This window comes from Theobroma umbraticum, unplaced genomic scaffold (genome assembly GCF_002168275.2).
Source record: "Theobroma umbraticum cultivar Fairchild unplaced genomic scaffold, ASM216827v3 scaffold_95.0, whole genome shotgun sequence".
Taxonomy (NCBI): domain Eukaryota; kingdom Viridiplantae; phylum Streptophyta; class Magnoliopsida; order Malvales; family Malvaceae; genus Theobroma; species Theobroma umbraticum.
The window spans coordinates 10012803-10035919 of NW_018397257.1; the positions used below are offsets into that span (position 1 = coordinate 10012803).

At 35.4% G+C, this 23117-nt stretch overlaps 3 protein-coding genes and 1 pseudogene across 5 annotated transcripts; 2 read left to right on the top strand and 2 right to left on the bottom strand.

Moving 5' to 3' along the window:
* Nucleotides 1-2434: 2434 nt before the first annotated feature.
* LOC110412129 (factor of DNA methylation 4-like) lies at nt 2435-6596 on the bottom strand. 2 transcript variants are annotated; one of them, XM_021422593.2, is made up of 7 exons: nt 6455-6596; nt 5126-5684; nt 4859-5040; nt 4489-4557; nt 4115-4402; nt 3355-3501; nt 2435-3068 (listed from the first exon to the last, which is right to left on the bottom strand). In XM_021422593.2, exons 2-7 carry the CDS (start codon nt 5682-5684, stop codon nt 2826-2828), a joined length of 1488 nt encoding a protein of 495 aa, XP_021278268.2. In that variant the 5' UTR covers nt 6455-6596; the 3' UTR covers nt 2435-2825. The 2 variants fall into 2 exon arrangements, with proteins under 2 accessions (XP_021278268.2, XP_021278270.1); XM_021422595.2 differs by lacking the exon at nt 6455-6596 and adding an exon at nt 6211-6358.
* Nucleotides 6597-8042: 1446 nt separating this feature from the next.
* LOC149527469 (flowering-promoting factor 1 pseudogene) lies at nt 8043-8839 on the top strand (annotated as a pseudogene).
* Nucleotides 8840-15255: 6416 nt separating this feature from the next.
* On the top strand, nt 15256-17891 carry LOC110411844 (Protein kinase superfamily protein). Of its 2 annotated transcripts, none has more exons than XM_021422176.2 (4): nt 15256-16038; nt 16341-16607; nt 16807-16929; nt 17113-17891. In XM_021422176.2, the coding sequence occupies exons 1-4, from the start codon at nt 15625-15627 to the stop codon at nt 17677-17679; spliced, it is 1371 nt and encodes a 456-aa protein (XP_021277851.1). In that variant the 5' UTR covers nt 15256-15624; the 3' UTR covers nt 17680-17891. The 2 variants fall into 2 exon arrangements, with proteins under 2 accessions (XP_021277851.1, XP_021277852.1); XM_021422177.2 differs by having other exon boundaries at nt 15850-16038; nt 16334-16607.
* Nucleotides 17892-19047: 1156 nt separating this feature from the next.
* Nucleotides 19048-22840, bottom strand: PK1B (protein kinase 1B). Its single transcript, XM_021422179.2, has 7 exons — nt 22610-22840; nt 22214-22306; nt 20989-21314; nt 20525-20660; nt 20284-20426; nt 20036-20159; nt 19048-19840 (listed from the first exon to the last, which is right to left on the bottom strand). The coding sequence occupies exons 2-7, from the start codon at nt 22263-22265 to the stop codon at nt 19404-19406; spliced, it is 1218 nt and encodes a 405-aa protein (XP_021277854.1). The 5' UTR covers nt 22266-22306; nt 22610-22840; the 3' UTR covers nt 19048-19403.
* Between the last annotated feature and the right edge of the window lie 277 nt (nt 22841-23117).

Below are 23117 nucleotides of genomic sequence, written 5' to 3' on the forward strand. Positions count from 1 at the left end.
GAATGAAACTATTAACCCTCCATAAATTAAAAAACCAAAGTTCGCGGCAGTAAAAATGAAGTTTCCCGCCACAATCCATTTCCCATTTTCATCGTCATTGGCGCCAAACTTTTCTTCGTTAGGGTGATGTTTCTTTTTGACCAATTGGGTTTTGGGCTGGGGTTGTTGTTACTCATTTAGGTTAAGGGGAAAGAAAAGTGGAGATTTTCATCGATTTTTCTCTCTCTTTTTTGTTCTGACTTTTGGATTGCTGGGTTTGTTTCTTTTGTGTGAAGGGCTTTTTCTTATCTTTTTGTTGTCCTAGTGTTAAGAGAGGAAGGGAAAGAACAAGTGTAGGGGAAGGACTGAGGCGGCTGCACACAAAAAGGAAATGTAGCCCGCAGCCTAATATAAATTTAGTGTCACTAGCTGTAGTACGATGATATATATATATATATATATATATTTGGGAAGTGTATTGTTGTAACTTTATATATAATTGAATTGGAATTTTATATTTGGTTTGTTTCTCTTATGCTTTACTGCAATGTATTATCATTTATCATCTCTTTTTATTAAGTTTTTTGTCGAGTTTTTTTGATTCACTGATCGGATTATAATATAAGAAAAAAAATGTTTCTATGTATATCGTTTAAATTTAAATTCGGGTACGGTGAATTAAATATTTAATTCAAAATTTTGAAATTATAATTCTAAACAACTTTTATGTACTAAGTTTATGACAATTGGAAAAAACAATTTAGTGATAAGTTTACATATATTCCAATACTCAAACTTGGTTGGAAAAAGAGAGACTTTCAATTACGCTTTGATGTTTTGCATACTTTCTTTGAATGCATCTAAAATATAATTGAGAGTTCAATGTTAAGAGCTAGTCATCCTCATGTTTACTGAAAGTGGAACATAGTAGTAAGAGCTAGTGACTTAAAAAGTATTGAGTTTCCATGACTTAAATAGACTGATACAATAGAAAAAGGAAAAACCCAATGCTTACAAATGGCCGGATTGTTGGTTTCTTGCAGGTGAAAGTATAGATGGGAAACACACAAACAAACAAAAAAAAAAATTCCTACTTCTGAATGGTCTGAGGATGCTACAGAAGAGATGTCCTGGAGCAGGATACCATAGGTTTTTTCACAAAACCATGTACTTGGGAATGGGAATGAAAAGATTATTTTGGATAGATATGCATAGGGGTACTGTTAGAAAGCACTGATGTTCCTCTGCTCAACCCCTGCCACTTTAGTGGGGAAATTTCCTGAAAGTTTCTAAAAGCAAGTGCATCAAAGCACCATGTGACTTCATTTTGCATCAACATCTAAAACTTTGTGTTTTTTTTCTTTGGGGGGGCCTTTGCCCTCTCTTGTTTGAAATTTTTCATATACTCTCAGCTTGCACACACCGAAAATTTCAAAGAACCAAAACAAGTCATTTTCTTGTCATTCCATTCCACGACATTTTAATTAACTTACCAGCAAACATTGCTCAATTTGAAGATGGGGTTAAGTAGATTTCTACGATTTTTCTCTCTGTTGTATAATCCAGTATCACTCGTTTTATCGGAATCTAAAAATACCCGTTAAAAAGAAAACAAAATTTTCGGCCAGCTGGGACTTTGTGGCATTTGGTGAACCGTTTCACGCACATAAAACCAACTCAACGTTCAATCTAACAACAGTGGAGGAGTTGGAATACTAGGATTTTTTTTTTGGACTTACTCAAACGAAAGCCAAAAAAGAAAAATCCTTTCGTTCTTTCAAGCAAGGAAAGTTACAAGAAACATTAAATTTATTTCTTTTGGATAACAAAATCTTTCCCCTTCATTTCCGTGAGTCCACATTTCGGGAGGTCACATCAGAGAGAAGGTCCAACGCATTTGCCTAATTTGCTCGAACCGAACTTGTTGCACATGGGGTGTGGGCCTTTGGGGTAGGGTTCTGTTGGTTAAATGCTCTGTGGTCTGTACACATGTGGGTTGGAAGAAGTTGTTCTTTCTCTCTTGTGCTGCCACTTTCATCTCTTTTTGTTGGTTTTAGGGGCAGAAAGATCTTTGGATTCCTATTACCTCACAAAGGGCTAAAAAGGAGGGACGCAGAACAAGGGCTTTGGATTCCTTAGGCTTGGTTTGGCCATGGCTAGTGGGCTCCCTTTAGTTAAAATTCCTTTCACATTTGGGAGAGAGATTAATGATAACTCTTCCTTTCAATGATTTTTGTTATGATATGGTAACATGGGCATTGAATTAAGATTAAAGCCTAATGATAGAGTATCTAATTTAAATAATGTGTGTGCGTGTGCGTGTGTATACATAATTCTGCATATAAAGCCTGATTTAAATCTTCTTACAATTGTTTGAGATTAAAGCTACGCAGCAAACTTTAGATTTTGATTTATTCTTTCAGTTTAATGGAGGGCTATACTAACCTTCTTAATCATAGGTTATCATAAGTTGGAATCGAGTAGATATTGAATCGACCATTTTCACAATAAAGTACCAAGAAGAGGAACAGAGCAACCACAAACTGACTTATTGGGCCACACTCATTTTTAGCCCATGTAGAAAAATTGGACACCCTGACTCTCCAGCCCCGCTAATTGTAAGCAAACGTTAGGCCACGAATGAAATATAGACCCCCATTAACCCAGAAAGCTTTTGCATGGTCTCAACATAACCAATGTAAGTCCTTGTTGTCCACAAGATATCTCAGAGCCCATTTGTTTTTTTAAATGCAGTTGGATCAGCCTAAATTTGATTACCGAGAAATTGTAGAAGAAACAAAACGTAAGCACATTCAGTCACACTATGTTTTTTCATTCAAAACTTGTTAAAAGTACCTTCTGCATCTCTTTCGCTTCTGCTGTTTCCACTGCTTCAGTAAATGCTCCACTAACTCCGCCAATGTTGCCATCCTCCCTTCATTGAAATTCCACAGTGCCGGGGCTGTGTAACTACCACTCGTTTTGTGCTCATTCATCTGTGCAAAAGCTCTGGTCACGGAAGTGTATACTTCATCACCAAACTCAGTCTTGAGGGTAGTCAATTTTTCATCTTCCTCGTCAAGAATTTCCTGTACAATCACATTTAACATGAAGAGTTTGGTCAATTGAGCAAGAACTGGAACGAGACAGATAATGGACTGAACATTGAAAGGCAAGAGCCAAGGTTCTGAAACAACAAAGTCAGTGGTCCCTTGGATGAACTGACAATCTCTATGTAGTCAAACCTTGAAGAACTTTGAGAACAAGATGAGCAGATAAAGATAGGCAAGCAACATTGCTTATAGAGGAATTTTGAGACAATTAGAAAGCATGTGTGCACAAACAGAAAAGATTTGGCTAATATAAGACAAATACCTTAGTGTTTCCTTCCTTGTCTGTGATTATCTTAAAAGGATGCCAGCTAGGATCCCAAAGATACTCCTGCCACAGTAAACATTGCTTTGCTGTTTTCTTATTCTCTCGGCACCAATGAAAAGCAGGGGTGGAAACATCTTTCAAACTCTGTGAAACAAGGAAATTAGTCTCTCCAAATCTTATTGACATTTCCATATGGATAGACATTATTCAGAGTACAAGCATGATTGAAAACTAAAAAAAAAACAAATTTTATGTGCTCCATATGAAAATGGGGAAAAATGGAAACTAGAAGCTTCATAAAACTTTCCAAAATTCATGGACATCATGACATATATCTTTAAGAAGCAACTTCTAAAGCTCTTGTCTTCCTCTTAATAATAGAAGGCAAGTTGATGCAAGTTGTCCATGTTGTCCAATTGCATTTGCATCCACCATTAATTGAGTAATGGATAGTAATACACACACACACACACACACACACACACATAAATATATACATATATATATTAGTGCTAACAAGTGGACTGTCTTACTGTAAACTAATGCAGCCACTGCAAGCACTCATGGTTACTTCAGTAAATGAATTAACAGATATATCTTTTTGTTGCTTCTTGTTATCTTCTTATAATCAATCAAGATGAACTAAGCCAGCACTCAACTGACCCAATCCTTATACATACAAAAACGATCAGACATGATAAATAAAAAATTGTTCTAAAGAAAAGATAGAGAAAAGGAGAAGATAAAAGATACTTGCATTGATTATCTCCTTTCGGGCACCCTCTAATTCATCATTGGTTTTGCGTTCCTTGACAATAAGAGCTTGATTAAGTTCCTCCAGGTCATCCAGTTCTTCTTCCTTGTCCTTTAGTTCTTCTTCAATTGCGTTCATCTTTGTCTTCATTTCCGTCTCTCCATCCCCTTCCATGTGCTGCATTACTTGCAAAGCCCCTTTCATGCGCTGTATCTCCAGCTCCAGTGCTTGTTTAGCATCAAGTTGCTTTTCTAGCTCAATGACTTCTCTATGGAGTTTCTCTGTTTCTCTCTGACATAGGAAGTAACTTAAAGATAAAAAAAGCGTCTAGAATATATACATAGTTAACCACTGCTCAATGATGATTGGAAATATACCTTCTGCTCTTCAGCCAGTCTTAACATATTTTCATCTGCCTTCTTTTGCTCCAAAGTTGCCCTCTCATTCTGCAAAAGGAAAAAAGGCAGGATTAAAACAATTTAAAAATATTCTGATCAGCGGACACAGAAAGCAATGGATAAAGCTAGCACTCTAAAGAAGTCCGGTATTTAAGTGAAAAGTACGGTCAACATAAAGGATACCGGAAATAAAGGAAAATGATAGGTTTGCTAAATAATTTTTTTTTGTTTACCCTACATGAACTATACATGTAAATCAGCTTACCTTGAACAAATCATAATCTAGCTAATACTGCCAATAGGAATTTGGTAAAAAAAAAAGTGAAAACACAAAGGCAGGATTGCATACCATCATCTTTTCATGCTTAAGTTTTCTTGTCTCAGCCCCATTTTGAGCCTTGCGATGAAACAACTCCTTCTCTCGCTGCTCTAATTTTCTTTTCTTATCATAAAGATGCTGTGTAGTCCTCTCATGCTCTAAAGAAATCTTCTTCAAATAGTCATGAGCATTCTGCTGCATGTTTTTAGTCTCTACACATTAAATACAACAAGCCATTAGCAACTAGAATAGCTAATTGAATTTAAATCCATTTTAAAAACTAAGATTGTAGGATACCTTCATTATAAGCTTTGATCATCTCATCCTTCTGCTCCATCAATGTACTAATGGATTGACTCACCTCATTACACTTGTTCTCCATTTCCTTAAGGTGCATATTCTTGGTCTCCAGGGTGTTGGCTAAGGTTGTCAACAACTTTGAGTCCTTCCTTTGATCTTCAGCTTCTTTTTCCGAAACAGTCTTCAGGTCTCCATTCCTGTGAAGATAGTCACCAATCAGTCCTCTTGAATGGTAATCATCTTCACGAGCAACCCATCCATACAATTTGTCTCTCCGCCTCCTAGACCGATAGAAATCCTTCTTTCCACAATGATCCGCTTCAAAGCTCCTCTCGAACATGATGGCATTATTAAAGCCATCCCACTCTTTGTTGAACTCCACTATGGCAAATCCCGAATGACCATGTCGATTCCATAGAGGATGAACCCTCACTGGATTAAATCCTTTTTCTGTCAACTCCTCCCTCAGTTTCCTTCCACTTTCCCCTACATGCTTTCCACCTTGCACTGTAGTTGGAATATTGGCAATGATGCCCATCCATGGATGAACAAACATCTGACATCAGGGAATAACAGAGACACGTCTTTAAGCTTGTAAACAACAGTGAAAGTAGTTATCATGCATGAAGGATTACGACAAAGCCAAATAACCTAGGAAAAACCTTACAATCAAAATTCAAACATCACACATGTTTAATGAAGTGTAGAAAGAAACAGAGAATAACAATCCGATAATTCCTTAAAAGCCTTTTAACAGATTTCAAAAGACTCAAGAAAACTCCCCTGTTTGGTTGGGAAGAAAAATTGAAGTGAAAAAGAATGAGAATAAAACAAAAACATGCATTTAATACATACACAGCACGAAAAAGCGTTGAAACGATTTTTGATTTTTCAAAAAGAAACAAAATCACAAAAGTTCGATCATTGCATTGATATTTTCCTTCCAAAGTTCCAATTTTGCTTCACTTTCTCATTAAAACCAAACAGAATTTACTTTTCTATATAATACATGCACCATCGCAACATCATCAGTTAAAAAAAAAGTGAAACCGAAAGCGCAGCAAAAAGATCAATGGCATTACCTGCGTCTGACGAGCTAGGGTTCTTCGAGAGAAAAATTAATGGATATTTCAAGGAAAGAAAAAAAAAAAAAACCGCTGCTTTAGCTAATACTTGAAGCAAGAAAGTGTAAAAAAGGCGCGTTGTTTTTCTACAATAAGTTTGTAGCTATCACGTCGTTCCATTTTCCTCTTTATTTTTTTAAAAATAAAGAATTGATAAAAAAAAGAAGACGTCTTTGCGAGTGTATAAAGAAATTATACTCACGATTTGGGGCTTAGACTTGGGTTGATGATGATGAATGATGACATGAAGGAGCGAGTGAACGTTGTGGATAATGCGGAGACGCGATTGATTAGGGGAAATGAAGCGGTAGGCTCCATAGGAGTACGTGGAAGATGGCGAATGGAGACTCTTTAAGCTGACAATTGGCATGACCAGAGGATTTTAGTTACTTTATTTGTTTTCCACAAATCTACTTCAAAATGAAAATTTAAATTAGTGCCAAGTATTTACTAAGGTGTGACACGCCTAAACCTCCCTTGTAAATAAATATGAATAAATAAACTTATTGGGTTAATTAAGGAGTTAGCATTTGAAATTACTTTTACATTTTGAATAATAATTAACATTATTATATACCATATGTGATGGTATAAATGGCATTAAAAATTAAATTGAGATGAGTTTTGAATTTACTAATTTACTTAAAATGATGGATCAAAATTCATAATTTAATATATGTATTCACTTTAATTTGGTTAAAAATTTGTCAAAGTTAATTTCATTTGAATCCATATATTACTTTTGGGCTATAAATGTAGGTCGATTGGGCACAAGAAAAGGCCTATTGACCTTTGGGCTTGACTAGTGAAATCCAACACACATACTTTAGGAAAATATGAGCCCAAGAGTTTTTAATGAAGAGTGTCAACGAATTTAGCCAATGAAATTTGTTCTAGGATGTGAGATTGCCTCTCCACCCAATTAATGTAGAAAGACAAGTACATTGTAATACTAACATATGAACAAATATTATGGTTGCAAAATTTGGCGTCCATGAAAGTAAGGATTGGATCCAATCATCCTCCCTCGAGTTATCCAAGAACCGAAAGCTTTTAGCCACTACATGGTTCAATGCACGAGACCAAAATTTAAGAAAAGGGAAAAGGCTGATCGGGGCGAGACGGCACTCGGCTCACCAGGGATGTTTAACCAAAATGGGAAATGCAGGATTACGACTCGCAATTAACATGCATGAAGAGGGATCGATGTGAAACCGAAACCTTGCATAGCCAAGAATGTGGTCCATCCTCTCGGGTCCTTGAAGATCAAATGGCCGTAATTGTTAACTGGTTAGGCTAGTCAGAAGATTCGTCGACCGCCTTCAAATAGCATATGCCCTTTTTTTCAGAACCACTGCTGTCCACCATTTATATTAGGAACACGCTTGCAAATATTACTCAATCGCCAATTCATGCAAAAATTGATCCAATTTATATTAATTTTAATATTTTATAAATTTAAGGGAATGAGTGTAAATATTGTAAAATTTTTTGTGTTCAATAACTATTAAGTACATTTATCTCTTAAATAGAAAATTTTAAATCAACGAAATTTTACCAATCCAAATTCATTTCAATTAAAATTTGAATCAAAATTCAAATCGATCTATGTTAAAATTTGAATAAAATGTTTAATTATAATTAATCAAATTGAATTATTATGATATATTTATCTATCAAGATTGATTCCTTCCCATGCCAAAGTAATGAACCTTAATTTGTTTACAGCTATTGCTCGGTTGTCCTATAAATGTGACACCACGTTTTCATAACTGGTAATGGCACGACCTTTTCACTACTGGTAACCTTTAGATACCCATCTCTTTCGAAGTTCTCTCTCCAACTGTGCTGGGAGCCCGGATTCAATGTCTGGAGTGTGGGTATTTGACAAGAACGGGGTGGCTCGCTTGATAACCAATCCAACCAAAGAATCCTTCGAGCAAAAAGACCCGAGATATCCTGGCACATCCACCGCACCAGGGGCTCGACCCCGGGTCCTGGTCTACCTTCCGACCAACCAAGTCATCCGCTCCTACGCCGAACTCGAGCAGTGTCTGGCTGAGCTTGGCTGGACTCGCTACAACAACATCAGCCAGCCCGACTTTCTCCAATTCCACAAATCTGAAGCCTCAGCTCATCTCATTTCTCTCCCGAGAAATTTCGCCAACCTCAGGCCCATGCATATGTACGACATTGTCGTCAAGAACCGCTCTTTCTTTGAAGTACGTGACCCTCAGTGACATTACGTTGCGCTTGATTCACGAAATCGGACACACCATACAGAAACATACCATGTTGGTTAATTTTCAACCGGTCTCTAGCCTTAACGAAGTGGGTTGTCTAGTGAAAGGGTGCACGTTAGAGATTCCTGGTTACATTTTAGTAGTAAAAAAAGAAATAGAGGATGTTGTTTCTTTGGAGACTGTTTTAGTTTGCTAAATCCTGTGCCATGTGCCTCAAGTATATATATCTCTAATTAATAGGTTTGATTCCAATGAGACGAGATATATCTATCTTTCTTTTCGGTTAGAACTTTGAATAAAAAGTTTTTCATGTTGAATGGTTTTAACGAATTGATGGTTCTAGTTTTGCGTTATTTACTTTGTTCGTTCGAACTTTCTTTTCATCTGATTCGTTTTGCTTTTTTATTTTCACCTGGCTTTTGTTTTTCCTTTTTTGGATCAAAGCTCAATTTTTTCTCTGTGTGCTTATATTGTTTTTGTTTGATATTGCATGCATGTGGATGTAATGAGTACTGCCGAGATCATGTCCATAGCTTTAATCACTGATTCAATCACAGTAACTCCATTCATCTGATCAATGGTCTAATCATACCACTGGTCGAAGACAATGATCAATCATATAACTAGTATAAATCTCAACAAACTTTTGTTCTAAAGTTACTTTTTCTGCAAATTGGATGACAATCACAGTTTATTCATTCATGTTATTTTTGTTGATCAAGCTTGGCCTAGAAATTAGAATGGTTCCTTACTAAGGAGTTTTTGGTCTCGATTCCCCTTGTGAAAAAGAAAATGTAAAAATGAGAGAAACTGAAATCAGATCTTCTTGTCTAGAATCAGGGAAAGAAAGAAAGGCTCCCAATCGATTATAGACCGCTAGAATACAGAAGAGTCTAAAAGCTGAGCTTCTTTCCGGCAGAGGAGCCTGTCATGTTGTGCAGACAGGGATCTTCTTCTACCAAAACAGGTCTCGTGCTTGTACTATGTACCACCACCCAGAGAACAGATAATCATTGCGGCTCTACACATGTAGAGCATGATAGGTTCCAGGGAGAGGGTGAGGTTGGTCATGATCTTTTCCTACACTACCTAACTTGGACACGTTCACGAGTCGGTTAAGAGAAAATCTTCATGTCCAGTAAGTGGTGAATTCAAAATTTTACCAACTGGAATTAAAGGGTAATTATAAGAATTATTATATTATATATATATTAAATTTTATAGATATAATGATAAAAAAAATTAAAAATTACGAAATGACGGTGGTCATCACCTTGCTTCACCTAGTGTGTTCAATTTCATAAAACACGTTATCATAATATGAGTATTGTGTTCTTGGAATATAAGTTCATGTTTTGTTTCACCTGCGTCTCATGGTGAATTCGATTCTTAAAGATTAAAATTAATAAATAATAAATATTTAAATATAATTTTTTTTAATTTCATAAAAAATTTTTGATAGATAACACATAGATCTTATCTGTATTAAATACTTACTTTTATTATGTGAAGGTAAGAATGAGGAGGGAATTCTAAGAGCCAGCTATGAAAAAATATTTATGTCTAATCATAATTGATTGCGAATTCAGAATATTACATGAAAAGTAATTAAATGTAATTATAAAAATAATCATATTATGTATATATATAATTTTATGCATATAATAATTTAAAAATTTTAAAATTGAGATTTTGGTTCTACCTGTGTGTCCAACTTCATAAAACATGTTGTCATGACATGAGTATTGTATTCTTGGAATACATGTTCTTGTCAAGTTTCATCCACAACTCATGGTGAATTTATTCCCAACTTTAAAAGAGGTGAGTTTGGAAATCAAAATAAAAAGATGATGAAAAATTAAATATTTAAATATTATTTTATTTATTTCATGAAAAAATTTTGATAGAGAGTGTAAATTTCTTGTCCTTGCTAAATCTGCCTCCATTCCTATGAAGACGAGAATGGGGATTGGGAGGGAACTCCTCATTGAGGTGAGGGTGGTGGTGGGTGCAAGTTCAGTAACATAGTCAAGATGTTACACTTGAGGTAAAAATAATATATATAAAATAATCATATTAAAAATTCAATACTTATAAAAGTAAAAATATATTACAAAAATTTAAAACTTAGAGTGCGTTGCCCTATTAGACCCCTTCTCACCACCACAGGACAAGGTTGAGGAATACTCACCCGAAACCAGTCCCATTGACATCACTCTAAAGGAATTGCAAATTGTTAAAAGGCCAAAAGAATAGTTCATTTTCTACTCATAATTAAAAGAAATTTAATTGTTAGGAGAAAAAAAAACACTAATTATACATAATTGTAACTTATTAAAAAAAATGTATTTAAGAATACTATATATAATTTTAAAAGTCTTAATTACAAAAAAAATCTTTGAACTTAATTAAATTTATAATATCAGCACTCATTTTTTTATCCTATTTAATTAGTTTTTGTATAATTATTTAACTCTAATTAAATCCTTACTTAAATATGGATGAAAAACGATAATTTAGATTAATTAAATCCTGTCATGAGTGTTTTTTTTTGGTCACATGATGTTAAACACATAAAAAAATTACTTTGATAGTATTTTGATATGATAATTTAAAAATAATTTTTTTATCATTATTTTGTTATCACGTGATACATTTTTATCTTAGCAAAAGAAGTTAACAACGTCAATAAAATTCAATTCAACTGATGGTAATAAAAAAATGGAGATTATGATGATAACTTTAATTAAATTTAGAGTTTTTGTTTTGTTTTTGCACTTGAACCGTTTTGAAAAGATGGGTTTCATCCATTAATATTTCGTTGGATAATTTCCATAGACCGTAGTGGATCCAAAGCAATAGTTTAGGCATTTCTAAGAGCTATGATACCTGGCAAAAGCGAAATGGGAAAACATTGAAACCCTTATGACCAGTTCAACAAATAATCATCTTCGGCAACGTTCATTTCCAGAGAAAATGTAAACTATTGCTTTGGCTAGGGTGTCATACGATCAGAATTGGGTCAGAGACCTGAAAAGGGCGTCAAGCTAAAATCCTCCCGTATGGATTTGCAGGACGTCAACAGGTAAACGTTGCTGCTGCTGCTGCTGGTACGGTCAGGAGGGAGGAAAGAGGAGAAAAACAATGAACGGTTCACAGCAACATTTGATTTGACATAACAAAAGGCCCATGGAGTTTTCGGAGCTCTTGCTTGCTGCTTTAACGTCGTACAGATAATATTAACATTTACAAATTAGAGGAAATCTTCTTTGTTTCTTTCTCGATTGATTCGTCTCTCTCTGTCAACCTTGACCTACGATGCTAAGCCGATAGGGTTGCAGCCAACAGCCCCCAATCTTCTCCCTGTTCTTATGCTTTTATATTTCTGTTTGTTACTCTTTGTCCTTTACTCACCGCCCTTCATCTATTATTACATGGAAGTCTCACGTGACTGGCACGTGATTTTTAGATGATGGAGCATGTAAATTTTGTCACCGATTAGTTTGAACAAGAACAACTACAGGGACGGTGTTCCTGACTGGATTCAATTAAACAGGATTTTGATCAGGGAATTTGATGAACAAGGTTGGGTCTAGTTTATATTTTTCCATATTCATCTCAATTGATTGGATAATGACCCTTGATATAAAATGTTTGTGGAACTAAACTCAGAACTGGGCTCAGGAGCCCATTTCAACAATTCCCCTTCTCAAGGGCCATGCATGATCTATGAACTGTTGAACATGCTAGTTTCCATTCTATTCTATCAAGTGATTGAATAGAATTTGGAACCAAGAGATTTCTATAGCCCATATCAAGCAACAAAAGTCTCAACTATATCATTCAAGTTAGCCATTTTCTATTATTATTTTTTATTTTTATCAATTCTAGAAGGGAGGAAAGTTCTTTGAAGGATATGTCAGCAATTGTTCTCCAACAATTGATTGAGCTCCCACTTTGGGTGAAATGAATTATTAGCTGCCGCCTCTTGTAATTAGTAATATTGATGTGTCTACCTGCCTGGTAATTACTGAATGCACAAGTTACTATTATACTCTTTAATTATTGTCATACTCTTTTTCTCATACAAGTTAAAATTATTTGTGTCAAGGGATTATTCTACGTGTCAAGTTTCACCATCGATTAGTAAAGTGCAAAATACATAAAGTTTCTAATGGATTTGACAAAATTAAGGATTATGGGTCTTTCATGATGTTTGTGTTATTGTCAAGAGCACCAACACATTTTTCATGGTAATTCTAAATAAAAAGGACGGTGGGGATTGCTTGTTTACGAGGGAAGACCCAATAATTATATTTTGCTTTAAAATAGGCTTCCCATCTTTCCACACCGGACAACTCGATGATTCTTGCTTGAGGAGTTGTTTTCCATTTTTCTAGTCACTTTTCAAATTTTATGTCGTGTTTCGTGAAATGGTAGATAACACAGAAATAAGTGTGAATCACAAGCTGCCGTTTGAAAAACAAAAGAATTATTGATATTTTTTCAACAAATAATATTTATATTTTATTCATTATTATAAAATATAATCTCATAAATATTTATTTAAATTTTTTTTAAAATTTTAAAAATTAATTTATTAACAAAATAATAATATGTGATTCATTAATAGTGTATATAATTTATAAATTAACATACATAAAAAAATTTCAAAATCAAACATTCCAATTCTTTAAATAAATACTTAAATATTTATAGATTAAGCTATTTGGTAAGAAAGATAAAAAAAATTTTAACTCTGTTATAAAATTTAATTAATCATAATACTTAAAAAAAACTTTTAACCTATTTAAGTTTTTATATTTTATTTTGAATCAAATAAATTTTTATAATTAACGATGAATTAATTACCACTAATCAAAATATTATTTGTAATTTTTTATGTCTCATAACGTTAATATAGAGTATAAAAATATCATGTGGTTATGTCATTATATCATATGAATAAGCCATGTCATTATGCATATCATATGAATACCATAGAAAATAAAAAAATAAGTGATATTTTAGTTATCATAAATAATAAAGCATTAATTATAAAAAATTAATTAAGTTAAAATAAAAATATAATAAAATGTAAATAATTATTTAAATATTGTAAAAATATTATACCATTTATTAAGTAAATTAAGTCACTGCTTCCATCTATCAAACAAAATAATGTACACACGTTTAATGCACCAAATGCATTAAATCATCGGCAGTCCTTTTGATTTTTATATGGGAGTCCATAATTGGATGTTACGGACCTATGTCAGCTGCTATCACGTGAGGATAGACGAAAAAGTCAGATTTTGGTGAAATAAATGGATTCAGTTTTTTTTTATTTTTTTCTTTTCACAAACTGAAAGAAAGTACAAAAGGTAAATTGGGGAATTTTTCTTGTAATCTAAATGATTCTTGAAGTAGAATTAGTCTCCATATCTCTAAAAGAGAGAAGGAAAATAGATAAATGCATTAATTTATATAATAAATTGACAAATTTCAAACATAGTTTCTTATATGTCAAGTGGGCATCGTAATCAAATATGGGCAGCCACGGTGGTCCAATGCAATTTGCCAAAATAGTCATAAAATTGTAACTAATGGGCAAGGACCAACCATCCATTAGGCAATGACTGCAACAACACATGCATTTCTCGAAGACGATTACGCATGTTTATGTTCAGCGACGTTCGTTGCCGGATTTGACCTCTTAAAATTTACGTCTTTTTTCCGGAACCAGTAGAAAATTATCAAACAAGTAATCAACTTTTCTCTTTCTACCTAATACGAATATTATATACCTAATAATGGTGATTGTAAATTTTGCTTCAAATATCAATTAATTTTTGCTTAATCTATATGGTTTAAGTAATTCATGTTCCCGTATCTTAATCATATGGTATATATAAAGAATATTAAAGTTATATGAAAAAATACGAACATGACATCATTAATTAATCTTAAACATGCACTTGAAAACATTTTAATAAACATATATTACAACATGACATGATTAATGTATTTATTAAATATATTTAAGTTAAATTTTATACAACACAACACAATATGTTAACATGATTAAAATGTATACGATATAATTTGTTTATATTATTAACACAATTAATATAATTAAAATATAATTTTATTATTCAAATTTATAATAAACATGATAAATATCATAATATTTATTAAATATAATAAAATCTAATATTAATAAATCTTAATAATCATAAAAATATTAATATTCAGATAGATCAATAAAATGGTCTTATATGTATACTAAACATATATATATATTTGACATGTAATATACAACTAAATAAATTAATAAATGGATCACGAATTATACAACCACACAATAACATGATTAAATAATTATGTATTAAAATGAGTTAAGTGAATTAAATAAGATTAAGACACGAAATATGATTACTTTAAATCCAAATCCACTTAACTTCGTGTTATGTTCGTATCGTATTATTGTGTTGTATATAAAATTAATAAGACTAGTTATTAGTTAATAAATCATGAAAATTGATAAGTGTTATATATTAAATATAAGTTTGTTTCTATATGTTTCACGTATTTAAACAAATATAAACAAATCACACCATCATTTAAGTCCATTTTTTTTCTTGTATCAACATTTAAAATAATTCCAATTTTTGGCAATAACAAAAAATAGAAATAGAATATAAAAATCTAATCCATTTCCTATGCAAATTGTCCCTACAAAGTCCAACTTCGAAAAAAATACTATAAAATTCCAATGGAACCTCTTCAACAAACCAAGCTTCAATGGGACCTTTCCGTCCCGTCCTGTCCGATTCTTACAGTACTTAGCATCTCCCCTCCTCTGCCATCTCCCTCGTGATCTCTCCCCTTTTTTTAATTGAATCTCTGGCAAAACGACAACTTCCTTAACAACAAACTAAACCTAAACCAATGTTTAAAAACATTAATATTATGTAGAAGAGAATTAAAGAAACGAAGGAAGAAATGTTTTTTATATTAGCCAATCCGAGTTCGTTGATCTCCTCATCACCTCCCGCCCCTCCCATTTGACCCAAAAACAATCAACCTTGTTCTTTGCTTTTTTCGGAACTCTGCATTTCGTGTAGTTATGAAGTGTTTTCATTTTACCAACGGGGAGAGGCGAGGCGGGGGAGAGGACGGCGGCGGAGTTTCCAGGGCGTCGTCGAAGGTGACGTGGACGAGGTCGTTAAGCGTGGCGTCAAGCTGCGTCGACACGCGCCGTTCCGAGTTCGACTCCGAGTCGACTAGGGACTTCACCTCGGACTACTCGGCCGGGAGTTTTTGCGAGTTCCTGACTCAGCGTCGAGCTAACGATCTGCGGGTGTTCTCATTCGCGGAGCTGAAATCAGCTACCCGCGGGTTCAGTAGAGCTCTTTTGATTGGCGAAGGAGGGTTCGGGTGCGTTTACAGAGGCGTCGTTAAGGTTCCTGATGCAGCTAACGACGGTCGTGATTTGAAGTTGGATGTCGCCATCAAACAGCTCAATCGTCACGGTTTCCAGGCATAGTCCCTTTTCCCCATTTTGCCCCTCCTTGTTTTTGTATTTTACTTTTTTTTACCTATCTGTTTGAATTTTTTTATGGATTAGCTTAATCTCGTTTTAAACTATCCTGTAGTAGTGCAAATTAAGGAATGTCCAATCATTAAAATTTTGTCACGTTAGAAACTTCTGTTATTAATCTATGCATATTGACATATCTTGATTTAAATTCTTTTTCCTTTTAATGTTGAATGGATTAGACATGGCTCTAGTTTTGATTATCAGCTTATGGGATTTGGATGATTTTGCTTTCTAGTATTCAGGGGCATAAGGAATGGATCAATGAAGTGAACTTTTTGGGTGTAGTTAAGCACCCGAATCTTGTAAGGTTGGTCGGATATTGCGCTGAGGATGATGAGAGAGGGATTCAAAGACTTCTGGTCTACGAGCTTATGCGAAACAAAAGCTTGGAGGATCATCTGTTGGCTCGAATGCCATTGTCCTTGCCATTGCCTTGGGTGACAAGATTGAAAATTGCTCAAGACGCTGCCCGTGGATTGGCTTACCTGCACGAAGAAATGGATTTTCAGGTATACTGTTTTAAAGTCTAAAAGAAAATCATTTTTCATGCACATGTTATTTATATTAGTTCTGGTGATACCTGTTTTTACCCAAAATTTTGCTTTACTATTCCCATCGATTGCTTCAGTCTCTATTTGTTTTTTACTGTAAACTGTGTGAACTGTGTGCTTGTCTTCGTGATTTTCATGTGCTTTGTGATTCGTGCAGCTAATATTTCGAGATTTTAAAGCATCAAATATTCTACTAGATGAGGACTTTAATGCGAAGCTCTCAGACTTTGGGCTGGCAAGGCAAGGACCTGCTGAAGGACTAGGCCATGTTTCAACAACAGTAAGTTAATCACCTTTGTTTAAGCTAACATAAATCATAATGCTCTTTTGAGTGTCATGATATAGATTTAATGGCTTATACCTTGGAATGTTGATATGTCTTTAAGTTGGATGCATGGATTCTAACCGTTGCTAACAGATTAGTATTTTTTTTTCCATTAACTGTTTTAAAAATGTTTACAAGGTTGTGGGCACAATAGGTTATGCTGCCCCTGAGTACGTACAAACTGGCAGGCTAACTGCTAAGAGTGATGTTTGGAGCTTTGGGGTGGTTCTATACGAGCTCATCACTGGAAGGCGAGCACTAGAGAGAAATCTCCCTCGAAGTGAGCAGAAGCTCCTTGAATGGGTGAGACCTTATGTGTCTGATTCAAAGAAATTCCACCTTATTGTAGATCCTCGTCTTGAAGGACATTATTGCATCAAATCAGCTCAGAAACTAGCATCCCTAGCAAACAAATGTTTAATGAAAAACCCAAAATCCCGCCCTAAAATGAGCGAGGTGGTTGAGATGCTAGGCAACATTATAAGTGAGACTTCATCTCGGGATGAAGGTGTCTCTCAATCAGTGAGTGAAAATGAAGATGTCAAGGAAGAAAGTGAAGTAGAGACTGAGGCCGAGTCTACCAAGCAAGGGCACAATTACCTAAAGAAGGTTTTTGATATCAGAGAAGTAATTAGCTTAAGAAACAGATCAGTTGGAAAGTTAGACTGGAGAAATTGGACACCCGGGCTGGTGAGGACTTGGTGATGAGCTTTCAGCTCGTGACACCCTCTCACACTGCTCGATGAATGCATTTACTTAATCAAATACATAGCATGAATATATTCATACAATTTATTTCTTGAAAATTTGGAGGATATTTCCTTTTCTCTCCATTTCATTTTTGTTCAAAAGTAGTTGTAAATATAGTTTGCAAGGAAAGCTGCATCTGTGGTTCATGCAAGCAATTCTTTTCATAAGTTCATTATGTTCTTTCTCTAACCCGTGATATGTATGTTTTTTTCCTGCGGCCTATTGATGTCCATTTATTGTAATTGGTTACCAACTCCATTGTAGTTTCCTCTTTAAGGACTCTTGAGGTTGTTGATTTACTTGGATGGGAATGCCCTGCCTTCTGCATCATTGGGTACCTGGATTCACCCTTAGATAAAAGGAAGTGGAGGGGAAAAGTGGGTTGTTTCTTTGTGGGGAGAAGTATTCAAACTTTTGCCTTTTGACATCAGAGAGAATTTTGAAATGGTCCACCAAGATACTCTTGTAAATCTTGTTAAAGTTACTTTAGTCTATACAAGCAACAGATCATGCTTCGTCAGGTGGAAATCTTCATGGGACCGCTAGATGTCTTAGAAGCTGAACTTGTACATGAATTTTCACCTACATTTGCTTGAATTTGATAGGTCTATAAAGTCCAACAAAGTACCTAAAAGGACCAAGTCCAACTTACAAGCCGATTGGAATGGCAGTCCTATCTGTTGCGTCACACATTCCAACCACTCCACTCTTGACTGGGTATCAGAACCTGCGGCTAGCAGGGCTTAGTTGGCGAGAAGAGGGTTACCCCTTTGGGTATCAGATAGAACAGATAGATCACGAAACAATTGATTAATTCAGGACTTATGATTTGAATATTACAGATAGACAAACATCCGGAGACTGAAAGCAGATTCTTTCCTAATTGTATCTGCTCCATACTACACTATCTTGTGTTGGCCTTCTCTGCTTTGATGCTGCGTCCAGTAGGTGGGATACTTGGGAGTAAGCCATCAACTTAGCGGGGCTGACAAATATGATGGACTTTATATTGAAAGGAAATGAATCCCAAAAAAGTCTGAACTTTAAGCCTAAAGCTCAAAAGCCTCATGGACTGGTAAGAATAATACAAAATCACTTTTCTCTCCTTTATTTCTTCCTTTTTGTCTAAAAAATTCATCACCCATCTTTTCATGGACTGCTTTTGAGGCTTGGAGTAACATATCTCAACTCCTTTATCACCAAAGGAATCAGAGACCAACAGGATCTAGTAACTACCTACTCAAATTCTATCTCTTTTATCATTCACAAAAGCCACAATGAACACAGCAATTAACCAGTGCTTGTAAAGGGAGATTTGACAGATGCATCAGGAAAAAAAATAAAATAATATGATTATAAACTTCACCATACCTGGCTGGAAGCAAAGACCTACTTGTGGTCATACAAAACCAGTTACACCCTTTTTTCCAATTTGTCTCTCAAGTGTTAACAAACACTATAGTGATCTCAAACGAAATACAGCATTGCATACATTCCCCTTGTTATGGTTTGAACTTGCAATTGTGTCAAGAGTAGATTGATTTTTAGACATCAGCTAAAACAAGAACTGTACAGTCACAGAGCATAAAAAGTATATGCCTGAGTTCTGGATATTGTCACCAACTACCTGAATATACTTCGGAGGACAGCTACTTTTGTTGTGTGCCTTGATTTCATTCTCAGGCATAAAGAGGGGAAGCAGATGGCCTAGGGTACGCCACGGTACTCTTTCCACCAATAGCATCACTTGCACTTCGCCTACGTAGCCGGGGTGTCCTGCTGGTATCGATCTGATTACTTCCAGATTCATTGGAATTTTGGAGCTGCTCCAATGCTGTTACAACCTCATTCATGCTTGGTCTGAACTTGGCATCAATGGAGAGGCATCGCAAAGCAAGGGTAGCAGCCTTATGGGCTCCTTCCATTAAATACTGGCCTTCAAGGCGGTTATCTAGGACACGGAATAGTTTACGTTTGTTGGCCAGGTAAGGTTTGGCCCATTCCACCAGATTATGTTCTCCAGATGGTCGATTCTTATCAACTGCTCTGCGGCCAGATAACATCTCTAGCAGCACAACTCCAAAACTATAGACATCACTCCTGGCAGTCAGATGACCTACAGTTGGAGAAAAAGTGGAATGGTCACAAGATTGGAAATTTACACCCACCAGGCACCCAGATATATAAGAAATGAGAAATGAAAAAAGAACAGAAGCTCCACAAAATGTCCTGATTCCAATGGTATACCAAATTGACAAAAAGTCAGTCAGGCAAACCAAATTGCACACTTCACGATTATGTTAATAAGTACCTGTGGCTAGATACTCTGGAGCCGCATATCCATAGGTCCCCATAACCCTGGTAGAAACATGGCTCTTATCACCTGTAGGCCCATCTTTGGCCAACCCAAAATCAGAAAGCTTTGCATTGTAGTTCTGCAATTACATCAAAGCAAGATGGTTCTCAGAGGAGTCGATGAAAAACAGTTTTTCAGAAATTATCAATGAAACCATATTAGGAAAGTGCCAAAAATATCAGCTTAATAAATAAGTCGCATACTGAATCAAGCAAGACGTTGGAAGTCTTGAAGTCACGATATATCACTTTTGTTTCAGCACTGTGAAGAAAGGCAAGCCCCTTTGCAGCGCCAAGAGCAACCTTCAAGCGAAGGCTCCAGGAAAGAGGCTGGAAATACGAACCTCCTGGTGCAGACAATTTAAATGTCATAGTTAGAAAAAAAAAAAGGTATTTAAACACAATTTCGTTCAATGGCACCAAGAGATAGGCAGAAAGAACTTACTCCTGAACAAATGATTCTCCAAGCTGCCACGAGGCATGAATTCATACACCAACAGACGATGTTCATCCTCCAAGCAATATCCAATCAATTTCACAAGATGGGGATGATAAAGCTGTCCCAGATAATTCACCTCTGCCTATAAGATGGGAAAAAGAACAAGGGTGAATCTGTGCACTGTGGTCCTGAAACATCATTTTAAAAGTTTTAACCATAAGAAATGCTAATATGACGAAAATACATCAATAAGCTTCCCAGATAGACATATTATGCAAGCAAGTCAAATCCTAGAATAGTCTGAGCAAATTTGAAAATATTTGCTATCTGCATGACTCCATCTTAAGCATAAAGTTCCTCTGCCAAATAAATGTGATGAACAAATGCAAAACCAATTGGATGTTCCGCATGTAAGAAGAATGATCGGATGCTCCAAATGTTCGAAGAATACTGAGTTAACATGGACTCACCAACCACTCCTTGTGACCTTGGAACCCATCTTGGTTAAGCCTTTTCACTGCAATAACTATGCCAGTTCCAGGCTTGGCAGCAGTAAGAGAATTTTCATCAATCCACCCCTTAAACACTGAGCCAAAACCACCTTCCCCTAGCACACTATCTGGACGAAAATTCCTGGTGGCCATTTTGAGATCAGCAAAACTGAAACTTTTCAAATTGGGAGACAGCAAGATCTCACCCTCACTCCGAGGTGTCAGAGGCACGGAAACTGATGAGACTTTGCTGCTTGTACTGCTCATATCTTTCCCATCACCACTAACATACTTAGAACTCAGCCCTGTATGCATGAAGATGAAATGCATCCATTAATTAATTTTCATGCTCCATTTTACAAATAGAGTCCCCAGCATGCTGCCAAACTCAACTTTCTAATATTTCAATTCAAACAAGACCAAAATTGTGTAGCCAGGAAAGATTTTCACTATTTTCCTCTGTTCACAAATAACAAATTTCAGTTAGCCCATTCAAAACTAGAGAATATAGCTCCAAAGCGCATTAAGTATATCATAACATCAATCCATAATGGCGAGACTCACAGGATCCCAAAGCACGCCGGACAAAGACATAATATCTGTTTGGTTGTGAAGAAGACTAACAGAGAAGCAAGCATGAGATGGAATGACGTGAAAGTTTAGAAGATTCATTGTTCAGTTTCAAAGGTGATAAAATAAATCAAAGCCAACATGCCCAATGATTAGGAAAGACAATATGAGCTTATTAATTTGTTTATTGTGGAAATAGTGCCAAACAGAGGGGGAATAAGTTCAGCTTTCATTCTCATTCTATGCAACTAATTCACCAGAAAGAATTCCAAAAGAAAGTATGGAAACATTGATACGTTGATCTCACTCAAAATTATAGGATATTTGTCAAACCACTAATGAAGATACTGTTCTCAACAAACTATAATGAATATAAGAAGATTGTCCAACAAAATTAACTAATTCCACCCAAAATTTCTAAATTGCAGCTTCAAAGTCCAAACCAGCAACCACCCCACAGACAATCCTAGAAAGGAACCCCAAATGAAGAAACAACCATAAAGGAAAGGAAATCACCAAGCATTTAATTAAAGCAATCTTAACTACCAAAGCAAACTAAAAACAAAATCAGCCAAAGATGAGTATGAGGCTCATAAAAGGAAATAAAAAAGCTGTTTTAGTAAAATTCAACTACCTGTGTTACTGGGGCTCTCAGCTTTAATTCTGGCACTCAAGCATATCCCCATCAATTCAAATCCTGGAAATCAGACCAACGTCTTCAACGCTTCTGTAGATCACCAAACACAATGAAGCTTTTGTTTATAAGAAACCTGAACTGAACAATGAAAAGAAGCAGATCTACGTTTTAAAAATCAAGCCTTTTTCTTTTATCAAAAAACAAAGGCACAAAGCTTCCTAAAACGATCACTTTTTATTACAACCTCAAATTGTCCTAATTCAAACCCAAAAAAAAAAAAAAAGGAAAAAAAGAATGCAATTTAAAGAAATGAAAGAAGATAAAAGAAAACTAGAAAAGGATACCCAACAAGCTAAAACAACTCAAAAAGGAAAAAAACAATAAAAAGCCCACCTTTTTCTCTGTAAACCAACCTAACAAAGAATCAAAGTGAACCAAGCAAAAGCAAGTGAAGGATTCGAGAGAGAAGAGAGAGAGTTGACCAATTTGTAGCTAAAGCTTTTTGTTTTTTTGGTTAGCAATAGTGGCAACTAGTCAGTGAATAGTGACGGTTCATGGTTGGAAGGCTGAGCGAGTTTTAGAGCAAGGTGGGAAGAATTGCATTAATGGCTGGCTGGCCCGCCATTCAAGCCCAGCGTTTTATACTTGTCTCGCTCAGTACTCGTACATGTCAAGTCAGAGAAGATAAGCCTTGCACAGCATTGCCATCTTTTGTCAGCCGTTGGATTCTTTTATGATGTTGGCTTAGCTTCTCTCCAGCAGCTTTCACAGCTGGCTTCTTCTATCCTTGTTGTACCTTTCATTGTAGGATAGTGTCGAGTACATAAATAAACAACTGAAAATATGATTTCTTTTTTTCTGAAGAAAAAGGAAAAGTCATTTTTTAATGGATAAAAGATTA